Source organism: Brachyistius frenatus, unplaced genomic scaffold (genome assembly GCF_029030835.1).
Source record: "Brachyistius frenatus isolate BFR_SWC_R1_liver_20210118 unplaced genomic scaffold, ASM2903083v1 Contig_18, whole genome shotgun sequence".
In the NCBI taxonomy this organism is placed as follows: domain Eukaryota; kingdom Metazoa; phylum Chordata; class Actinopteri; family Embiotocidae; genus Brachyistius; species Brachyistius frenatus.
The window spans coordinates 607,009-630,764 of record NW_027210617.1 but is presented as its reverse complement, the minus strand read 5'-3'; the positions used below and the strand labels follow the sequence as shown (position 1 = coordinate 630,764).

Genomic DNA, 23,756 nt, shown 5'->3' with positions numbered 1-23,756 from the left:
AAACACAGAAGTAGCATTCTGGCTTAGTGTCGCTGTTGACATGATACGTTCTGACTAATTTCTGTATTTTTGAAATGAATTGAACACCCATGTCCCCACTGTCTGCTGTATTGTGCCAGTTGTGCTGGTAAACCATTAGTCAGGGATTGTGATCTCTTTCAGCTAAGTACCACTTTAAGCTGTGTGTTAAAAGCTGTGGTGAAAACACTAACTGGGTTCTTTGGAGCAGAAAGAAAACATACAGCCTCTTTGTCATTACTCGTTGCAGTACTCTGCAAGCGCGCGAGTGTGATATGAGCAAGTCTTTTCATACTTTTTAAATAACACAATACCCAGTGTCATCAATGAATGAACAAATAATAAAGTGGAAAAACACTTGTCACAATTGTCTGCAGCGCTAAACAATTGTTAAGTTACAAAAGCGTAATGAATTGAACTGGATAACAGGCATGAATGAAGCACCGGGATGATCAGAAATAACTTGATATTCTTTGTTTTCTTGTGGACTATTTGTATTTCATTGATTACAACTGGAGCAGAGCTTCCACAGGTGTAGTTTGCACTGAGATTCATTGTCAAACTCAATCATAACATGCAGCCTTTTTCTCAGTGATTCACTGTATTTTCTACATCGCTCTGGATCAAATTGAACCTCAAAGCGCACATAATAGAAAAGTAATCACACCGAATGAGCTATCAACTTTCGGAGACAACTACAGTGTTATTGTTATTTTTGTTAAATAATTTTGTATTTTTGTCTCATTTTTCTGTCAGTCTGTGTTATCAGTTTTCCAAACTCAGAGCAGTCAGGCTGCGGTCATCGACTTTACGATCTGATTTCTTTGTTCTTATACTTGCAAGTCAATGAACAAATATGTGAGTGAGAGTATTTTAAAATAATGTTCATATTGCAATTTGCCAGAGCGGCTGACCTGTTTCTCATTTTGGACAACTCGGTTAAGGAATAAATAGTTAATCAGGACGTGGCTGTGAAACAGTTTTATCTGATGGGATATATGCCTATTTCCCCGTGTTTGCTGTCACAACGTGCCCACACTGGCTAACTGCTGCTATGCTGCTTCATTCACGGTTAGCCGGATTCAGTTCAGTCCTGGTGGTGTTTCCTCGCTAATGCTGGTAAACTAGCTGTGGCTGCTAGATTGTGGCTGTTTCTTGGTTTACTTTCATTGCTGTGCTGTTGCTATTAAGTTTATGATAAGCATGAATACGTATTTATGGCTTCTGCATGCTTGTAGGCGATGCTGTGCTGCTGGCTGCTCAATTTGCTATCATACCTCAGAAAACTTGGATATTAATTTGCAATCTGTGCATCAATTTGAACTGATTTTACCACAGAAAAATGAGGTCACGTAACAGCTGAGATTTTTTTTTTTTTTTTTGTGGCGTATCTGGCAAGTACTTGCTTTGTTTCCGACTGCCAGACATATTTAGAATATTCCTGTTTGGGTTAAATTTGTCTATTTCCTGCTTGTGGTTTCAAGTTCTTTTGGGTGTTTTCTGTTAGCGAGACTGTCCTACTTAAAAAAAATATATATACATATTTTGTGCAAGCATGTGATATTGTACACAGTCTATGTATATTTTAGCTTGTGTGTTTCAAGATAGTATTGAAAGTAATTTATATTATGAAGTTATTTCTCAGATGAGAGGGTGCTCTCGCTTCCAGTATCAATTGCTGCTTTTCATAAGTTAGGCACATGAGAGTTCAGTTCCTTGCATCAGAATAGTCTCACTGTCCTGCTGCATTTTTTTTTTTTTTCTGTTTCTTTTCGGGATTATCTATTGTACCAGATTCGTCATACCTGCTCACACTCACCCAGAGCTCTGCGAAAAACCATTTTGCCCCCCAAACCTGTAGAACTGTCGAACCTTTTGCTGCAACTGGTCACTTCTTTGACAAACTCTGACTCTCGATGGACGAATGAAGCAGAGTGTCAGCTGAGGTAGTGAACTGAAGTCACGCTGGTATTGGCTGATTGGCACCAGCAGTATGCTTTACAGCTTATTCAACAGCTGTGTTAGCTGCTAGTAGTCGTAACATCGTATTAATTCAAGTGCACAGTGTGGATATAATAACTCTTTAATGCTTCTCTGACATTCAACCTCATGTTAACGCCATTAGCTGCTGCCCCTCTGTCCACCTCACCCACCCCCCACCCCCCGCCCCTCCTCCCGACACCTCCGCCTTACATTGTATTTTACATTGTTGATTTAACTACGTGTGTGTTTACAAAGTGAGATCAGCGCCATCAGCATAATCCTCTTCACTGCTCGCATTCACTGAGAGGTCCTTCAACCAGAAGAGGCTTTTCAGTCAAATCTAACAGTGTAACCGTGTTCTATAAAAGTCACTTTGACACGAGCGTCTCCGTTTGAACTGTTCATGAAGGTTCATGGAGCGTTTGCGCTGAACAAGAGAATAAATGATTATTGTTTTTGAAAGTATCAAAGCATCGTTGCAGGATGTGTTTCAGACCGTCTCCGCTTGCACGTACACATTAACACACTATGGACACCACACACACACACACACACATACTCGCACACGATGATTTTAGCAGAGGTATGACAATCACCAAACTGGCAATCCCTATTTCAACTTCCCATTTCATGTGCTCGATGGAAGTGAGCTTCGATGAAAAGACTGAGGCTGTTCACTCCAATTTTCTGGAGGAGTCCTCCAGCTTAATTGGTCAAGCTCTTATCCCCCAGCCCACCTCAGCTTAGCACAAGAGGAGATTTTCTCCGTCTATACCTCTGCCTTCATTCCCCCTACCCGCCCTCCTCTCTCTCGCTCTCTGTCACTGTTCATCCTCCCTAAGGCAGGAGAGACACTGCTGGCTAGTCGGTTAATGAACGCTGTGTTCATTTGTCACGCTTATCAATCACTGCATGTGTAGGTGTCATTTTGACATGTCTCCTCATCTGCCATCGTGGTTGATGATATTGTTTGCTCCCACAATGTGTGATTGTACCAGAGTCATGGAGCAGAGATGCCGGAAAATGGGAACTAAAGGTGAAAGCCGAAATGTGGGCGTGTGATAACAGCTTGAAATGCAGGGGGATAATATTGGATGTGTGTATGTGGGGATTTGATGTCAGCAGTGTATCATGATGAGGCAAGTTTTATTCATCCATGTTTGGTTTTGTTTTTTTGTTTGTTTGTTTTGGTCTGCTTAAAACAAAAACTGCGCTGACATATTTTCCAGGTGTTTTCAAATACTCATCTATCAAAATATGCTGAATAAATTTCAAATGGTGAGGTTATACCGTCCTTGATTTTCAGGGAAAATACATGGTTGCACCATTTACCTATCATGTGAATTCCTGCATTTCCATATTTCGACAATCAGAGGACCCATTAACATTTTCCAGTCGCGCTGCGATGAGGAAATGTTTGGTGCTGAAGCACAATGTGCCTCCCGAGGCCACCCATACTCCATACTCACCCACACCCCACCCCACCCCACCCACTTTTGCCGGTTCTTATAGGAGGCGAGATGGACTGCTAGGGACTGTTCATCCCTGGATGACTGATCCCAGTGTGTGCCCACAGCAGGACACAAACCCTGGCACCCAGCATTAGAAATGACAAAGGGACGAATAACTAATTAGTTGGCTCGCAAATGAACACAGCTTTTAACAGAGACTGCTCCATCGTCGTGGAAGGATAAGTGAGAAAAATATTTAAGAATAGCTCTACAGTTCACACAAAAAAAAATGTGTCTCTGCGTGAACAATAACCCGATAATGCAGTCAAATGGAGCAGTGAAGTTGAATTAGATGCGTACAATGGCTCAGACTACAGTCCAAGTCTCTTTATAGTTTCCTTTAAGGGGTGCCAAGTATGATTTTTACTGCACTAAAGCACAAAAATGTCATATCTTATCTTTGTGGGTTTAATAGGATTTGTGATCACTATTATTGACTCAAGAAGTAATTCAAGGGGTGCCGAGATATTTAGCTTTAAAATGTCACTTTAAAAATCTGAATTTTGGCAAAAGCTCTTACCAAACAGAAATTTAAAAGACATTTTGTATTACTTTAAGATCTTTGCTTTAATAAGCTCACACTACAGCCACAGCTAATGTTTGCGGAAACTCCAACAAGTGTCGAGACTTTAGTCATCTGAGTGGCAATCAAGCCTGTAGACCTATAATGGATGTGTTCAGTTTTAGTACTAATTCCTTATTACACTTGTAATGAGCTCAATTCTGAGCAGGACCCGACATGAACCCTGGTTCCTGTAAGTCATGTCAGATAAATCTCTTGCATTATCTCGTCTACAAAGAACAGAGAGAAGAGGAATCCATGAAATGAAATAGCTGTGAAAACTAATGTGTTTTATCTTGCAAGTGAGCAGGCTGCGCAAGAGGCCGACTGGCATATGCAGCACGTGAAATGATGCGTTGCTCTCCTGAATGGGAGAAAGAGTCCAAGTCAGAGTGGAGCTACGAGGGAGATATTGCATGTCAAAAGATATGTTCCACAGTAATGGAGGAGTGTCTGAGAGCTCATGAAATGATTCACTGGTGAATTCATGCTCAAGTATTAATCAGATAGCACCCAGCTGCCTGTTTGAAGACAGAACTGAAAGGAAACTGTCTTCACATATCGGCTCCCCCAGGAGTACTTAAAGTGGAAACATTTGTGGAAGAAAAGATGAATTCGACCATTTCCTCACCAATACAGCGAGGGAAAAGGCGTGTCATTTCACATATGAATACTGATTCCTACACTATTTCCCCTTCAAATAGAATGATGAAATCAAATGAAAGCAAATATTTTATTGTTGTTGGCATAACAGTGGCCTGTTAAACAGCAACACAGTCATTACACAGTTGTTAGAGCACTTCAGAAAAGCGGCACAGAGACCACAGACAGCACGGTGCGGGTGAATCCCCTTCTTGCCCTGCAATTGAAGTGGCCATATTGAGTTCCCATGTAAATGGATTCAAATGGAGAGTCTAAGTAGGCCTCCGCACTATGGCATGGCCTAGATACAGCAGCTCACCGCAACAACACAAAGTAGTGTTCTTTTTTTGGTGGGAATATGTGAGGTGCAATCATGGCTGCCTCCTCCACCAGGAAGCCTCTTGGAGGAAGGTGGCTTATAGTTTTGTGGGAAGTATAAATAGTTTTAGAGCTGCAAGTGCAAGTCACACTATTCATGTGCCAAAAACACAAAGCGGAGAAAACCCTGTGAGCCCGACCAAAGTATCACTGAGCTCTCTCCGTCGCACTGCCGCGCAGCTCAGATTCTGCTCCTGAGTGAGTCACTGCACAGAGCTGGCCAAAGTTGGTCTCAAATCAAGCGCTTGTTTAACAGAGAGACACATTATGTATATAATTATGAGTCACAAACTACAGATCAAATACACGGTAATGTTTACTTTACAGTAATTTCTTCATACCACAGTAGTTAGCGAGGGCTTGATTGAGTCTACAAAATCTGCAGGAATATTTTTACCGCAAATGTGGCCGAGCACGAGATCTACTCGTTGTGACATTTTACACTGAAAAGTAAAGAACTCATACAGCCTCAGTAGTTTGACATACTGGACTGAACATTTCTGGATGTCACATTATTCCATTTCCCAAATGCCACCAGTGGCTCAGCCTGAAATGAGTTCATAAGGTAATCAGATCGAGACTCAGCGTTCCCTCCTCAGAGGGATCAAAGACAGCAGAGAAGTTCCTCTTTCTTTTTGCTCATTCTTGAGTCGTTTCATACGACCTTAAAAAGGAGGACAAACTATAGAAAACTGTGCCATAATCAGTGGAGGGGGGAAAATAACGTTAAACTGATGAGATTAAAGAACTTCGCACCGTATAGATTAAACTTCGGGTGCTACCTGAGCATGTTGTGATTGAGCATCATCAAATCGAGGGACGACCAGTTGTTTAGCAGAACAGGAGGAAGGATGAAGGTCTTTGAACTGGTCACAAAAACCCTACAGAGTTTTGGAGCAGCCCGAGCTCCTGGTTTTCACTCATTTTTGGTCTCAACAGTAACCCACGCAAATCTGACGCAACTGGGGGGGATAAAACTGGTAGTTCATGAGCATGTGCAGGTTGCATCTTGCCACGGAGACATCCGTCCTTAATGCATGGAGAGGATTTGTCTCCATTCCCTGTCCTTTTGTCCTTGCATGCTTTTTCTCTTTTTTTATTTTTACGTCTCCATTCTGTTAATAATACATGAATGTCCTCTTTCCCTCCCCCTCCCCCCTCTCCTCCCCTGTAGCAATTATTGAACCCACCACCACTAGTGCTGTCTCAAGCCCAGGTCAGTATATGTCACCATGCTGTACACCAAAACCAGCAAAGAGGTCCGCTGCCTCATACTAACCAGAGCCGAAATCCTCTCCTCCATCTTGAATTATTTGAATTGGCTGGCTGGAATGCCTGCTGGGTGTACAGCTTCACTGTTTGGCCTTTATTTTAGTTTTATTTGCATTTCTTTTTTTTCTTTTTTTTTTTTGTAACTTTGGGTTGGCTTCTACAGTCTGGCTACATATACTTCCTGCAGCCTGTGTCATCACAACACCCTGCCCCCGTCCTCTCATTACAACCCCCATCACCACCCCCATTCGGAGCAAACAGTAGAGTCATCAAGTGGCTGTTCCATATTCCTTTGGGTCTGATGCTTTTCATAATGCTGATGGCTTCTTCTTCTTCTTCTTCTTCTTCTTCTTCTTCTTCTTCTTCTTCTTCTTCTTCTTCTTCTTCTTCTTCTTCTCCTCTCTCTCTGGCTTTCTCACCTTCCCTCTCTTGCTCCTCGGCACTAGCTAAATACAGTATACATCAAAGGCAGGACACTGTTGGTGGCAAAGGGCCTCGGTTTGTTGTTTGCAAGATGGAATCTCACTTCCTTTCAGTCCTCCCCTCTCTGTCTCTGTCTTAGCTTTCCTCTATCCTTCTCTCCTCTCTTTTCTTTCCTCTTTTCTCGAACAATCGGTTGGCGCATCGCCACCCTTTTTAACCCGATCTCCTGCTCGCGCTGTTGTCGTTGCTACACTGTCAATGTCGCACTTGTTCCCCCTCCTCGCTGTATTCTGCCGCTTCCACATTCCAGCCCAGAATAATCCCCTCTGCCTGGTCGTCTTTTCTCCCTCTCTAATGGTTTTAAGCAAGTCACAGAATGTAATCGCTCATGCTGGTTACATTATTTTTTTGCTTAATGCTGTTCATGCGCACAGAAACACACACACAAACACACACAAAAAAGCTTTCACCGGCAGGTGCGCACAGTGTAGACACGCCGAAGTATTTAAACGTGCTCTCATGCACCCGCACTTACAGCACGTATGGAAACGCATGTGAGGATTCATATTGCGTAATGAATTTGCTCCGTTTTTGTGGCTTTGCGTCGAGCTCTGTGGATCCAGACGCCATCCTCTACCTGTCTGTCTGAGCCAAATAGAATTATCCATGGAGATTCAGTTAGATAACAAGTTAAAATAAGCTCAGCAGCAACAAACGGTCCTGGCATGGCCCTAAACTCTCATTTGATGTAACGCTTGGAAAACAAATGACAATTTCATGGTCCAGAGGAACACCGGTGGTTTCAGTTGTGGAGATAAACTCACCCAGTGAGCCACTGTTCTTGTTTTGCCCCAAGTTGGATTTGAAGTTCATGTTTTGATTGTGCACTAACGAAGTGGCCTGGTAAGGGGAACTATCATAGATCCAGGCAAATTAAGAATTTTAATAACTAATTTTAACAGGTTTTTATTTCCCCTGTTGATGCATCTGGGACGATGTGGTCCCAAAATAAGGAATGAATCTCTAGTGTGCAAGGTAAGAGAATTTAGGAGATCTCAAGTGGAAAAATTGTTTTTCCCCCAGAGCACTTCCAGTCTACGTCTCAGTCCATTGATCAAGCGCAAATGACAAGAAAAAAAAAATCAAATTACAAAGAGAAAACAATGTTAATAGGAAACATCAGTCACTACGCTTTTATTTCTAGCCTTGCTGTGGCAAAGTATTGCTGCTTGCCAATACTCTAAATAAAAATCGGGCCAAAATGCTTTTGTGAGTTAATTAAATCCTATTTTCATGGTAAATATGAGATTGTCTGACTCAGCACTTGTGCTCTCTGATCTTTTAAAGACAAAAATCGACACGGCCGTGTGCCACACAGATAGTTTTCTAACTAGGCAAGCTTACTGACATAAATAGAAACCAGGGGCTGCTTGAAAGGTGGTAAATTTTCACTTGTCCCAAAAAAACTGTAGCTACGGGATAAAACAAGAGATTGTTGAGTAAATCTTTGGTGCAAATATCTTACGTGCTTCGTGTTGTGTAGTCTGAATCTGTCATAAGCCTCATTAAATAACGTGCGGTATCTTTTCTTTAACCATCAAAGTGTAAAAATGACTAGATGCGGTGCTGCTAGGAAGGTTTTGTAAGCTTTAAACACAGACAGACTAACTGTTTACCTGTTTCCTATCTTTATGCTAAACTAAGGTAACCATCTCCCAGTTATGGCTTCATATTAACTGTGCAATCATGAGAGCCGTACCGATCGTCTTCATCTAAATCTGATTTTTCTATTGAATTTATTTAAACTTTAAAGTATTGCAAATTTTTTAATATGTATTATTTTTCGATTCATAAATATTTTCTATTTCTACCAAACTATGTATCTAACGCATCCTCACATTTGTATATACACCACAAAAAATACTATATTATGTTGTACAATAAGGACATTTTTACAGTATCATAAATCAAGCATATATCTGATAGAGAGTAAATGATAAAGATGTTACTGTATCAACAATGAATCACAAAGTCACTGTGGGACTTTACTCTGACACATAATGATTCTGCACTGCAAGCAACAGATAAAAACTGATTTCCATATAATTGCCATCCTACATGCAACTGGTGTTGTAATGCATATCGTTTTATTTTTGAATCGTTTTTTTTTATTATTTGTATTCCTTTATATCTTTGACCTACAACAATTGAATCTAACCCGCGGGGATAAATAACATCTCCGTTCTTGTCTTATCCTTTCTTCTCTAATAAATGTCACAGATATGTTCACACATGTCAGACAAAATAAGAAACCAGCTGTCGCTGCCACTTGACAAGTCTTGTTTTTTTTTTGTTTTTTTTGTACCTACTGCAACATGCGACTTAACACAGCAGATCAAGAAAATCGTAATATACCAATTTTGTTGACAATGAAGGTCTTAGGCGTGTTTTATATTTAGCGTGCAAATTTATATGCATTTACCTAAATATAGAGCACTGCTCCGGTACTCCATAGCAGCTGGCGTGGTGCCATCCTGTCATCCCGAATGAAATGTGGATCTGTGATAAAAGCATTTGCTCCCACAGGCTTTCACCACTGTTTACTTACGCAAATCACTTGACAGTGAGAAAAACGAGGTTTTTAACACTGCACTGAGCCACATTTCTTGTCTTCACAAGGCACAATATACAAGTGCTACTGGTTCAAAGAATATTATATTAATTGTGCACAATGTGTTTAACTCTCTAAATCTCACACCTCATGTTAACTCCCAAATAAACCAAATTCAGGCAGCTTGAGTGTAGCTAAGTAAACATGATCCACGCACAGTTTCAGGGTTTCACCCCATTATTCCTCCCGTTCTCGACCCTATAACATGATTTTCTTTTATTCCCCCCTGATAGCTGGTATAGTCAGACCTAATTACAGAAGAGGCAGTGCTGATGCTGTCGTGCATCTTGGAAGCCTGGCATTTAACCATTTGTTTGACACCCCCCTCCTCCCCCGAGGCAGCATCAAGCTCTAGGAGATAGGAAGAGGAGCTTAATGAGTCTATGAAGGTTTATGTGTCTTGGTAATATCGTGGAGTAGGCCATAAAACACGCTGTCCTGATCCACGATAGAGCAACCTTTATGAAATGTTAACTTGAACCTAGAATGGTCCCCTGAAAGTTTCATGTACACATCTGAGTATAGCAAAGAATCAGATGAGATTATCGTTCTATAGATGTTTTGAAATTGAAACTTTCACCAGCTTAATGAAGACCCTTTTCTGATTGATTTAGAGCAAGAGTAGGTCATATATCTTTCTTTGTTCAAGGTCCAGGGCGCAACATCAAAGGGATAATCTACCTTATTAAGTATTCTTCCAAAGTCCTCCAAAATACAAAAGTCACTCATTCAGCTCACCAAGGCTCAAAGAGTTGTGTTAATCAAATTATTTTAGTAAGCCTGGAAAGCTTCTTTAATCAAAGGATAGCTGGCTAATTTATGTCTGAAAGTGGGGTAGTGTCCTCTTTTGGAAGATGGCTCTAAACAAAGTTTGCTTTTTCTACTTTCAATTCTTTATTTGTTATCTGATGTTGGTACAATTTAAACCCAAAGGGACATTTTGTTTGTATTACACAGCCTGAGGCCCTCTTAATAAAAACACAACTTGGCATTTTTTCTTCTAAGTTCTAAATGAATATTCTCTCATGGCCATCACTTTGAAAATATTATACTAACCATTACTGGAAGAAGCTCGTAAGCAGAGTTAGTCTGTCTTTGAAACCATGTAATGCATTACTTTGGTGATTTAATCTGCATCTGACTGTTTTTCAAAATACTCTTGCAACGTTTTCTAACGTTTGCCTTCATACATAATGCATCTATAGCTGTGTTCATTAAAGTTGAGTAACTTTTAGAGTTTTTTCATGGTTGTTTTTTTCATGTTTGGCCTCCTGGGGAATTAATTTTGATAAAAGGGTAACAGTTTGAAGTAAAGTTTCTGTGTGTTACCCCAGTTTAATAGAAGCACTCCTCTGCGAATGGGGAACAGCCTCTCAATTTCTGCTGAGCCTGAGTATTGGTTGCTGTCAGCTGTAGGCTTGTGATGAAGGCTGTAGTCAAGACTGAGATTAACTGTACTTTGTTTTTGTTTGAAACCGTAAAGCCTTTGTTTGTCAGTGGGGCTATTATCAATATGGTCACATCAAACAAAAGTTAAATTTCTACTCAGATTTTAACATGCAAGCCACAAGGTCAGATAGTGAAATGGAATAACAGCCTGAACTGATTCACTGCACATTATTTTGCTTGCCGAAGTCGACGCTCATAGCTGGAAAACAGCAGAGCATGTACAGGTACATATCACCTACAGTATTTCCCCCCTAAAATACTAACGATTTAACAGTGCAGAGTGTTCCTGCTCTCGGCCCTGCAGCAGAGCATACTAAATTCTTGCAATCTATTCTGAAACATATGCTCCGACATATGCTACATGTCCACATGGACGACTGGAATACTGATTATTATTGATAACCTAAATACTAGGTCATCCTGAATTAACTGTGCTGCTCTGGAAGTCTTGGAGGGAAAAAACAGTAAAGGTTTCTCTGGCTTTGAGACACAATAATTGGTTTTTGATGCCACAGCATGTCCTTCATTTCCATCAGGATCATTCCCAACGTTGTGCAGGAGGACAATGATATGTAGAGATTGAGATTGGATTTCCTGAATGTCATTGAACGAGCTGGTTAGATTTGCCTTTCCTTGTTTCACCCCAGACAAAGTCAATCACACTAATCACTGTCAGTTATTAGTCATCATGGCTTATGTAACACTATCTTCATTTGATTCTATAGTTCCTTTCTAATAAAACTTGGTTGACTTTCCCTATGGTGTATTCTTAGACATTGTCGCTTTAGCACAGAAGCAATCTAACACTCCAGCAGAGTAAATAAACAACACATGTTGCAGTAAAAAGGCCTTTTCTCCATCCATCGGTGCCAACTTCGGTGCCAACTTCGTACACGAAAGAGACTCGGCGACCTCCCTGCCTCTGCGACCTTTAAAACCCTATTAATCCACCACAACATAGGTCCTGAGCTGGCACCAAACTAAAAACACACCATGATGCTGCGTGTCTCTTGCTGTTGCTCATATGTAGGTATTATAGACGTGATGGGTAAGGTCCTCAGCCCAAGTTAACCCGCAGAGGACTCCTGAGCGTAGGAAACATTCGAACAACAACAGCTGATAAAACCCCCGAGTTCAACAACACAAATGTACACTGTTGATTTAATTTTGCAGCCACAAGTGGTGAAGTTCAGTTCCGTCCAGTGGCAATTACAATATAGTCTCCAATGTGATTGCCGACTACCTGAGTTTGTGAATCACCCACAGCTAACGGCTGTATAAATACACTGCACTTATGAAATATTCAGTAGGATGGAATGTCTCCCCCGGATAAGCCTAGATCGGGGTCCTGTGCGAGTGGACTGGAGCTATAAATCCTAGAGGACTGGACTTGTTGAAACTAGTGTGTTAAACTGCTCGAGGAGCCACTACAGTAAACAGCCCTGCCTCAACTTTACCCAGCATGCCTGGTGTCAGACACGCAGAGCTGCCCACAGATAATCCTTTTCGGCAGTGCATTTTCTGCTGGCCTTATCAGTTATATGGTGGCGAGATCAAGAGCCGTGCAAACCCCGTCTACACCCTGAGCGCACTGCCACCCCAGCTCCTGTCCCGTATGGCTTGTTTTGAGGTGATATGCTGACCTTCATTTTTACTAAGCGCTAACTTCCCAATCACCCCTGCAAGGGCCCGATAAGCAGATGGCATGTCATCTATCATACTTGACCCCATGATCCCTCGGACAATGTAAATAGACGATGGGTTTTGTCCTGGGGGACTGGAAGCCTGCGAGCTTCCCCAGACGAAAACCTGTTACCGTAAACGGGCCCCTCAGGTGTGCACAGGAAATAAACCCTGCATCCCTCTCAAATAAATATTATGTATCTAATGCGAAGTAAACAGGAACACCAAAGCCTCCAGTGACTGCATGTGATATCTACATAATGCACTCCATTATCCCGGATATATGCAGAACTTAGTAAGACAGATTTATGACACTCCTCAACTGTATAGAATGATTCCATGAAGTATCAAAGAGCAAGACTGATTCTAGAATTCACTTTATTGATCAGCAGTTCCGATGCTTTCGAACAACATTTACCTGGCCTTCCTGTAAGAGCATATGTTATCAGGAAACCAAAGCCATTACTTTGATATGAGAATAAAACGCATGATTGCCGGGGGATCTTCTGTTTTCTCACTGTAATTCCTTTTAATGAGTATTAATCAGGCCACTAAGTGTGTTTTTTGTTTTTGTTTGACTGGTACTCAGTTGTTTGTGTGATATTAGTCATTACGGGTTAGGTTCTCTTTTGCTGTGGCTGCCTGGGCTTTTTATTACAGCGCCCCAAAACACATTCTGAGTGCCAATGCTGATTAGTTAAATGTGGTAGATACCGACAATGAAATTGATTTTGTGTTTTACTATGCTGGGAAGAGTGCTCTAAAACAAAGTGATGTCTCTCTCTCCATATTTGCTTTGGTTGATTAATTATGAAACACTTCAGACCTGCTTCATAAAAGGAAACATTTGTATAAGCTGAGGAAAAACATGAATTAATATTGATTGTGCCGTTTTTGTTACACACAAAACACAAGATGATACATTGACAGAGAGTGGGCCAGTATCCCTTGGAATTATATCTGTGTTGGACAAGTTACACCCCAAAATGTGCGTCTACTTGCAACGTTCAGTGCCAGTGTAGCAAATATGTCGTAAAAAGCAAAGAAAATTTTATTTTTTTGTCATTAACTGTAACCAATGGTGTTTGAGTTTGTGGCCCACTCATGAAAGCTCTTGCATTTGCAGTACTATGAAGTGAACAAGCTGGGTGTCTGTGGCAACATTCCCGGGAAAAATCTCAAGCGGCACACAATCAGTGAGGCATTTTCCATCACGCCTGTCCTCTCTGTTCTGCCAGAGAGGACAGGCAGAGCTAATGCAACATGCAACTCGGTCATTAACTGACTGACGTCACACAGGCGACACTGTTTGGATTTCTGGGAAGCGAGATCCAAAAGCCCAGTTGCAGTTACCGCTTACCACCACAGGTGTCGCGAAAGAGAACAAAATGGGCATCTTCGAGGTTGTGGCGTCACCCATTGGTGGTGATCTATCCATAACCTTAACTGTAACATGTTTGGGATGTGCTTAACTGAAGAAAAAATGTACAATAATGCGTATGATTGCTTCTCTGCCACTAGTTCTACAGCTAGTTTTATTTCCCGATCTATTTTTTTTTTTAGTGCAGTGTGATAACTGATCACAAATGAATTGACTCACTGAGCCAAATTAACGGCGGCAGAGCACAAAGACACTGAAAATATAGAATGTTTGCTTTGGATGTTAAATAAGATTGTAGCTGGACAAATATATTTTTTCAGAGACATCTAATTATGTTCTCATCTACAACGCATTTAACAGAATGAACCAGAGCACTTAGTTCATAATTTTGTACCAATGTTTTTTTTTTCAACATTGGGAAAATGTTCCCCTGGGGATGTCACTGATACAATGATACAGAATAGCTCAACATTTCTCTGAATCCAGACTCTCAAAGAGCATTCAGAAGACATTTTGGACTCCCACAAAGGCCCACTTGCCTTTCTTCCCGCAACCTTAAGTACATAAACAGATTATTATCCATATTTCATGAGCCTCAGGCTTCACTCTTCCTCTCTACCCCCTGCAAAGACTCATTTTCAGGGCTGCCTTTCACCTGTTTGTCGGTCTCTTACATAAGAGACTCCTCGTATTTCACTTACTTCACTGACTCTCTGTCTCCGCCTCTTTCCTTGCCGCTCAGTCCTTCCCTTGCTCCCACATGCACCACTCTCCTCTCTACCTCTGATTATCTCTCCCACTTCGTATCTCCTCAGGAGTGGCGGCCATTAAATGCAAACCTGGTCACGCAGTCAGTCCCACGCACAAGAAGAAACACAGCGGCACACACTGAAACTGTAATAACTGTTTTCAGAAGAACAAGGAAGCAATTTCACAGACCTTTTTTTTCTCTGCTCAACTTTCATGGATATTTCTCAGTATTTGTTATGATAATATTAGTGGTGGATAATAAAACTGAGACCCGTCAGAGCCTTTTTGGGTCTTTAAATCATGCCCAAAAAAGCTTTTCACTTTTATGTGTTTCTTCCCACCTCCGTTTTGAGTTCTTGTTGCAGGCGGTGCTTTTATCCCTGTCGCTGTCACTTATATATTTTTTTCTCCAGTGTAACTTTTCAGACTTTGTGGATCACCAAACCGCACACATCTCACGCTGTATCCAGGAGATCAAAGCATATTATGCATTGTAGCGCTTTCAGGTCTGTGACATCCTTCCCCGTTTTTGATGTTGTATTTACAACTGTTTTTTCCAAACCTTCGTGCGTACTGCTGTATTGAAAGTTCTGCAAATGAGAAGAAAAGACCACGAGAAAGGACCACAAGGGAAGTCACTGACGAGGAAGATGTTTTTTTTGTTTTTTTCTCAATTTAAATCTTTTTCCAACTTTAATTGGCACTCTCAGCACAGCAGTCAGGGTGATTAATAAGACAATTCAGCTGGAAAGATGAGTTTTGGTGCTCCCAACAACAGACAGGACTATGCAGGAGCTGTGTGAGAGCTGGAGCAGAAAATGGATAGTCATTTCCTTTTATGGCCACGAAAGGCTGCTGCAGAGATTTTGTCTTGGTCTATAATTGAGACACCAGGGTATATTCTCTGTCTGGACAGACTCTAATGGTTAGTGCATTAAGGAGGATGATTGAAGAAAGCCACACACTTACAGTAGAGGCCACGGTAAATCAGAAAAGATGGCTTTTTGGCCAATTTGTAGATTGCAGTGGGTTCACACTGTGCAGTTCTTTAGGTCCTCCCTCCCTCTCATCTCTGGTGAGAGCACTCTTCAGCAGAGTTAAATGGGTGTAATTTTGAGGTAAAAGAGAGAACACTTTCAGTAATAATGGAGAGAAGCTTTGGACATGCTGTCGTTGCCCTTGGAAATATAGTAAATGCACTCTTCAGGCCTCACTCAGTTGTTAGGAAGCTCTTCTCTGCATCACTCTCAGGTTTCGGCGTGAGGAGTTGAGGCAGTAGTCTTCGTTACGGCATCAGATGGACTCCGCATGTTTGCAGATCTGCAGGCTCAGGATGTATCGTCCTGCTTATCTCACAGCCTCACATAGTTGTAATTTCTAAACTCTGCCTTTTCTAAACAATAGTCGTTTTACTACAGTTGATCCTCTCCCTTCACAAAATCTAACAGGTCACATACACATTTAGATTAAACACCGATCTGTTCTTCCTGCTCACTAATTCCTGCCGCCTGTGCTAGCCACAGCATGCTTTGCTCTGTATTCCCTGTGATGTTGTTGTTGCACTGTAATGCAAAGACACTCATTCGGCAAACATCTCTGGGATTTTGACGGTTGACCTCCAATTAAGCACAAACTTATTCCCGCCAATAGCGCACAAAACAACACACAGGCATTTGAACATTGCAACCCCATGCACAGCCATTGATACTAACACGCGTGCAGGCAATCCTGCATGTTTTTTTTGGTTCGTCTCAGCTGTTCTGCCACAGTTTTGTGTAATTCTCAGCAGACCTGTTCATGAATTTAGTCAATGAATCTGTTCGTTCATCCGTTTTTCAGACAATTTAGTTTTTGTTAGTTTGACTGGGAAAAATGGATGTGGATGAATATTGTGTTCGTTTTTTGTTTGTTTTCACGCTACCTAACAACAGTGTGTACATCGCATTTCCAACCTTTTCCTGTATTATAGGAATATTTACAGTGTACGTAGGTATATGTATAGACAGTTCCTTCTTACTTCTTTACATCTTTCTGGCTTTCTTAGGCATTTGAGTTTGACAATGAGAAAAAAAAGAGAGACTGTATTTAGCTTTTATTTTATTCTTTTTATATGCAAGCAGCATATAAATATTTATGTTTTAAATGTATAAATAACATGTATATTTATATTAAAAAGAAAAGCATTTAAACAGTACAGTGAAATTTCAACCTACTTTTGGCGAGCGACGTATGTTTATGTTTGTGTACACAGAATATGACAGCTGGCTGGCAGCAGATTAGTGGTCATATGTCTTGTGCCGGGGTGGTTGAGTCTTTGTTGCCAGCTATCTTTATAAACCTCGGGAATTCTTTCAACCCATGACATGTCTTCTTCCCATATATTTAAATCTTGGGAGAGACGGGTGCCTATATGTCACTCCACGATAAGTGTTGGGAATTACACAGTAATTAGTTTGCCCATTCAAAACAAACCCTGACTGACGCTGACAGTGGAAGAAGCCTGAGGAGCACAGATACTGTGCCCACTGCCTCTAAAAGCAACCTCTGCTAAACCCTTGGCTCCCGAACTTGGATAGAAATTCTTCTTCTCTGATTTGTTTCACTTGTGTAAATCAAACATACAGACGTAATGATATGGAGATGCATTTAGGCTGCTGTTCTGTTGTTTAGATCTGTTATTGAATACTTTTCTCCCCTTTTTAATTCAGAAACCAGATTAGGGACACTTCAGGAGGTGGAATGTGTTCGTGCTGGCTCTTATTTACGATGTCGAGATTTACAGTATTCTATTGCACAGTAAATTAACCATATTTTACTAAATTGTGTACATTTGGATGCAAGATAATTGCAAAAATAGCAATAATCTAATTGATACCGTTAACTATTTGCTGTAAAAGCTATTTTAAAAAGGGAGGTTGATGATGTTCAGATGTGAGAAACTAGTCAAATGTCAGACATTTAGTTTTTTTCAAAGGCACTTTTCTCTTTTATGTTTCTAGTTTAATTGAACCAGTGGTTTATTCTATAATCATAATCATTAAGTACCAAGTTCAAGTATTTAATCAGTGAGCCAAACGCTCACTTGTGGTTATTTTATCCTTTAAAATTGTTTCATAGTGTAATTTTCTGAAAAATGTATGATAATATATATTGATGTTACAATATAAAATTACATTGTGATGCAACAATAATAATAATAATAATATACCTGTATTGACCACCTCGATGGTTTAGTGTGTGGGTTTTAAAAGCATAATAATGTACTTGTAAGCAGACAAAAGTGTGCGTCTACTCATTATCCTGCTGTGGGCACCTCTAAGTGGAGGCAGAGGCATAAATAGATAATAAAAGTTAAATATTGCAAAACAAAGGCGTAATGACACGAAATGCGTCTTCATAAGTGAAGGTATAATTCACATATATTATTGCACGCTTCAAAATGTCCGTATATCTGCTTACACTTACATTTTAGTGTGTTTTAAACCTTTTTGTTTTAATGCTATTCTGTTTATAAAAGCTTAGTCATACAAACAAATGCAGCTGGGAAAATAAACAATGTATATATATATTCTGTCCTCAGAGTAGGTGTCAGACCACACTTCGACCGATAGCGAACATACTGTTGTATAGAGAGTCAGACGAAGAAGTAAAGTTGAATGAACTTTTACTGTTTGTTTTCCTCTTCTCGTGTACAACAATCTTTTTTGTAAAACTGAAATATGGACAAAAATAAATCACTCAATCAGTATGTATGTCAAAATAAAATGACATATCTTTTCTGATGTACCACACATAATAAAACACTGTGCTAAATTACCTTCCTTTTCAACAAACAAGGCATGGCTTGATAATTAACATTTTTGCTGAGTCATCACAATGCTTTACCTTAACTTCGATGCTAAACATACTGGCTCCATAAAAACGTCCCTCTTTATGTTAAAGTTCTATGTAAACATTCAATAAGCAGTACAATTCAGCACACATGATATTTTGGTACTCACAAGAATTACTTCTCAAGGCACTCAACTTAAGAAAGGCAGAGGATTAGCTGCTCACATGTGATCCCTCACCTCTGCTGCTGGAATCATTGCTCTGGCCACATCAGGTGACCCTATTGGCCAATGAATGAAAAGAAGACTTCTACTGCTACGACTAACTGAAATAACACATACAACCACCAGTGGGATAAATTAAAATAATCTAAACATCAACCCAATATACAGAACAATATATATATAAAATATATATATATATACAGTATATACCATACAGTGGTGTGAAAAAGTGTTTGCCCCCTTCCTGATTATTTTTTTTTTTTTTGCATGTTTGTCACAGTTAAATGTTTCAGATCATCAAACAAATTTAAATATTAGTCAAAGATAACACAAGTAAACACAAAATGCAGTTTTTAAATGAAGGTTTTTATTATTAAGGGAGAAAACAAATCCAAACCCACATGGCCCTGTGTGAAAAAGTGTTTGCCCCCTAAACCCAATAACTGGTTGGGCCACCCTTAGCAGCAACAACTGCAATCAAGCGTTTGCGATAACTTGCAACGCGTCTTTTACAGCTGTGGAGGAATTTTGTCCCACTCATCTTTGCAGAGTTGTTGTAATTCAGCCACATTGGAGGGTTTCCCAGCACGAACCGCCTTTTTAAGGTCATGCCACAGCATCTCAATAGGATTCAGGTCAGGACTTTGACTAGGCCACTCCAAAGTATATATATATACACATATATACATATATATATATATATATATACACACACACACACACACACACACACACACACACACACACACACACACACACACACACACACACACACACATATATATATATATATATATATATACACTTTTCTCTGATCCATGCACCACACTGCAGCTTGGGTCACTTGGAAAACTCTGGGGGTTCTCCTCTGTTCAATTGCTGTGTTCTCACCTCACGCCGTCAAATTAACTTTAGGTCTTACAAGACTTGCATGAAAATGCGTGTCATTCATGAGAGATTTGACGATATTGGCTACTGAATGGCATTTTGTTTCGTTTTGACTGCAACAGAATTCAAGCTCCTCAGTTCATCACAACAGCCCGGACACAAACCGCTCTAAATGTATTGAGTCTCTACTTTGCATGCACGATCATACTGGAGGAAATTTGAAAGGGCGGCTCGCTAGTGCTGTTCTTAAGTATATTTTCCCACTTTCCTTTCTTTGTCCAGAGAGTGAGAGAGAGTTCTAAAAAAGAAACCTGTTGACTTCATGCACTTGTTTCACCTTCAAAAACATTGCGTTATCGATTATGTGGATCCATACACGCTGTCCTTATGACACAGCAAAGATTTTAGTTCACCGTCTTCTCAAATCACACCCCAGACACCTTCCCCTCATCTTTTCTTTAATTCCTTCTCTACTTCTTTTGTCAAGTTTGATGTCCTCAGTGGGGCCCCTCTGCTTGCAGTATTGTTTTACTCTGGTAGACAATTATCTCTGAGAGGTCCAGACAAAAAAAGAGCTGCTCTTCACAACAATTTCCTCAACCTTTAAAATCAGCCCACACTTCCTATCACCCATTAAATGGCACACATTCTTGTCTCCGCGCACACGCACGCGCGCGCGCCCACACACACACACACACACACACACACACACACACACACACACACACACACACACACACACACACACACACACACACACACACACACAGCTTCAATCACTGTCACGAGCCTCAGGGAAAAACCTCCCGATCAGCCCGACAACAGATGACAGAATCTACGTTAAACCAGCCATTAAAAGCTGAGCATATGCATCGACGCTCTCTCTCTCTCCGTGTTTACTGCTTCTCGAGAGTCTTCAAATTCTTTTTATTGACAAACCACACCTTGAAGACCTGGGAGGTTTTTAAACGCGGTTAGAAAAGGTCATGACATTCAGAAATGGCATTCTCTTTGGGGAAATGGCTTGGATGTCTGGTCGTTAAATAAGGTTAGTTCTATCGGCTCGATTTCTAAGCTGTTCGGCGTTCTCGGCATCTCTAAAGAGCGGCCATCCCTCTGCCAATACCAAAGCCTCTCTGTGCAAGTTGGAGTGGTGTCACTCTTTATAGTGGCCAATGAAGAGTGCAGAACACGCTCACACACACATACTGTATAAGCACTTACTGTAAATGCGGAGTATGTTCCCATTCGATGGTGGCGTGTGTGTATGGATGGATGCATTAGTGGTGGATGGCTGGGGGGTTGCTGCTGACAGTTAATGATACACTTCTTCGTGCACAAGCGCATAGTCACACAAACAGAAAAACAAACCCTCTGCACACACAAACACTTTTATGCATCGTGCACAGCTCACTGCTATCTCAACTCCCCACTCTCCTCCTCAGTTCTTCTCATGCAACAGAGGAATTGAAATGCAAGCGCTTCAGGGTAAAGCCTCGAAGGCTCCAAACAGAAGCCATTAACCCTTTAGTATTCCCCTGGCCTTGCAGCTGATGAGTTATTCAAGGATTCTGACAAGGATCCACCCTCTTTACATCCACTAATGATGAGGGAGGTCAGCGAACATGCTGAGAGATGCCTTTGGCGAAATGATCTCGGGATTCAAAGCACCAAGGTTGTAATGGCCTCTGAAGTGATAAACGGGCCCTTTTTTATGCAAGTCTCCCCTTCCTGCTGTATTACTATAGCATGTTTGAAACAATCAATGGGCTGAGCTACTCACAAGTCTGGGTCCAATCACCACTGACAGTGTTAATTAGCACTGAAGAATCCCAGGCGCTTTTGTGTGAGCACATTTGAAAGGAGATGAGCGGATTAGACCATTTTGCTTTACATTTGCTATTCCTAATGTCATCGAGCAAGCAGAGATCTTAGTGATGGTGGGTGGCTCCCGGTGGGCCCCGAGCCACAGATCTGCCTCCCGACATGAAACGGGAGAAATTGACTGGAAAGAGGCCCATGTGCCTTTCACTAGAACAGTGAGCGATCGGAGCACAGACCAGAATCAGAGGAAGGCTCCCTGCTTGCAGGAGTGTTCATTTACATATCTGCCACTAGTGCGTCTTCTGCTTTGTTTGTTAACATTCGGAGGATTGATGTGGATTTTGAGATGACTGGCAAACCCCTTCTTTGCTACAAATCAGACTAAACCATAAATGTATTCAGAAACTGAGTGGAGAAGCGATAAAGTGATAAACTACCAAATAATGTCTGTCAGTTTATCATCCATTAAAGTGTAAGGATCACTACTGCTGGAATATTTTGAAGTGGCTCTGATTTCTCACACCCAGATTGGCAAAATATATAGATTCACTAAACTCGATTTTTCCTTTTAGCAAAGAGCAGTATACCAACCACCCACTGGAGTGGCTGACATGTTCTCTGACTTTTTAGAGGGCCCTTACTGTCGCTCACTGTTAAAATGACAAACATTGCTGGCGGCAGGTCATGGTGTCTGCCACTAATTGAAATTCTGTGAGAACGTTCATAACAGGACTATATTAAACTTGTCTGTTCTCTGGCTACATTTCTCCCTGCAAGTCCTCAGCCCAGAATAATCTGTGACAGGAGAACCTCCTCAATATAACACCGATATAAACTGAGTGGACAAATAATGTGGAAAACATGTGACATTTAAAAAGAACTGAGATCTGAAAAGAAGTGGGAATGCTGTATGTGGGGGGGTGCAGTTTGACCAGATCTGTTTTCAAAATGAAAAATGCCATTCATATGCCGTGTACATCCAGCCGACTGTTGTTGGACTGAAGTGAGATAGTTGTCGAGAAACACACGAGGACAGCGCGTTGGAATTGATTGGGATTTGTTACCTGACAGTCTGTGGTGGAACTGTGGGTTTCGCAGGTCTGCAATTAAAGCTAAGAACGTTTTTAATGAGTATGGATAGTTGTGTTGTTTTTTGGCGACATTATCGTATTTATGCCCGAGATGGATTTATTGTTCACATGCTCTGTGTTTTGCTTGGATAAGATAACCTCACTTAGAAATAGTGCTTCAACACTGCAAGTTGTCTTGATGGAAAAGTGCAGATTCAATTCATCTTGGTTCACTCTTTTCCAAGCACATTATAAAGGAACAAATGATCAGTGACCAGGGGGACTTTGTAATTGGATTCTGGCTCTTATTAATCAATAAAACTGCATTTTAAAACTGCTCCTGGAACTTTGATCAATTTCTATCTTGACAGATGGCATTGCCCTTTTTTTGATATGGCTACTTTGTGACCCTTTACATTCTGCCATAATTACCTTTAATGGTATGAATGCAATATAATTGGAGTGACATTTCCCATACGCACATTCGCTGTCACGAGAGCAGTGAGTCAACTTGAGGATGAATACTGTATGTAAATGTGAATCCATCTGCTCGACTTGCAGCGACAGATGGAGATGCGTGGCGTTTCAGTATGTGTATTGATATTTACTGCTCGTGGAACCCCCCTGAGTTGAACCAGAGGTCCTTCCGCCAGGTCAATTTGTCGGTAAATGCAGACTCATTCCCCTCCCTGATTCCAGTCATTATTCCTTGACCTCAGGTGAAAAACAGGAACACAGAGGCAGAGAGAGAGTGGTACACTCTGTCTTGGGAGCCACAGTCACCAAGTGTAGTTCCACATCAAAGGGAATGAGCATGTGTCACCATCATCGGTTCTGGTATTTATGCAGCCATGAAAGTTGCACATCGATAGTGTCAGTGCGGCAGAGAGGATAAGCCTACAGAGGAAAGGCTAAAGTGGATTTGGAGCAGAGGGGGTGTATGTGGAGGCGAAGATAAGAGTTAAGGCCTTTTTGGGGATCTGACACGTTTCAGTGTGAGGAGATTTTGTCAGCCTTTTATGCACACAACCTAAACATTCAGGAGTGTTGCAGACTTATCGTCATTGTAAAGAGTGCTACGACTCAGCAATGCCAAATAGTACTTTAAATCCTGGAATCCACTCAGCATATTGGGTGCAACCTTCAAATGCACCCATTGTTTTTATTTGGCTGCTCTTCCCAGGAACTCAGACCAC

At 41.0% G+C, this 23,756-nt stretch overlaps 1 protein-coding gene across 2 annotated transcripts in view; it reads left to right on the top strand.

The window, feature by feature from the left end:
* negr1 (neuronal growth regulator 1) overlaps nucleotides 1–23,756 on the top strand; it is a 142,483-nt gene that overhangs the window by 103,012 nt on the left and 15,715 nt on the right. Inside the window, exon 7 of one of the 2 annotated variants that reach the window (XM_069694676.1) lies at nucleotides 6,269–6,310. The exons of the other annotated variant lie outside the window; for it this stretch is intronic. Coding sequence (XP_069550777.1) covers nucleotides 6,269–6,310 — 42 coding nt within the window. The remainder of the gene's footprint in view (nucleotides 1–6,268; nucleotides 6,311–23,756) is intronic. 2 annotated transcript variants of the gene reach the window in all.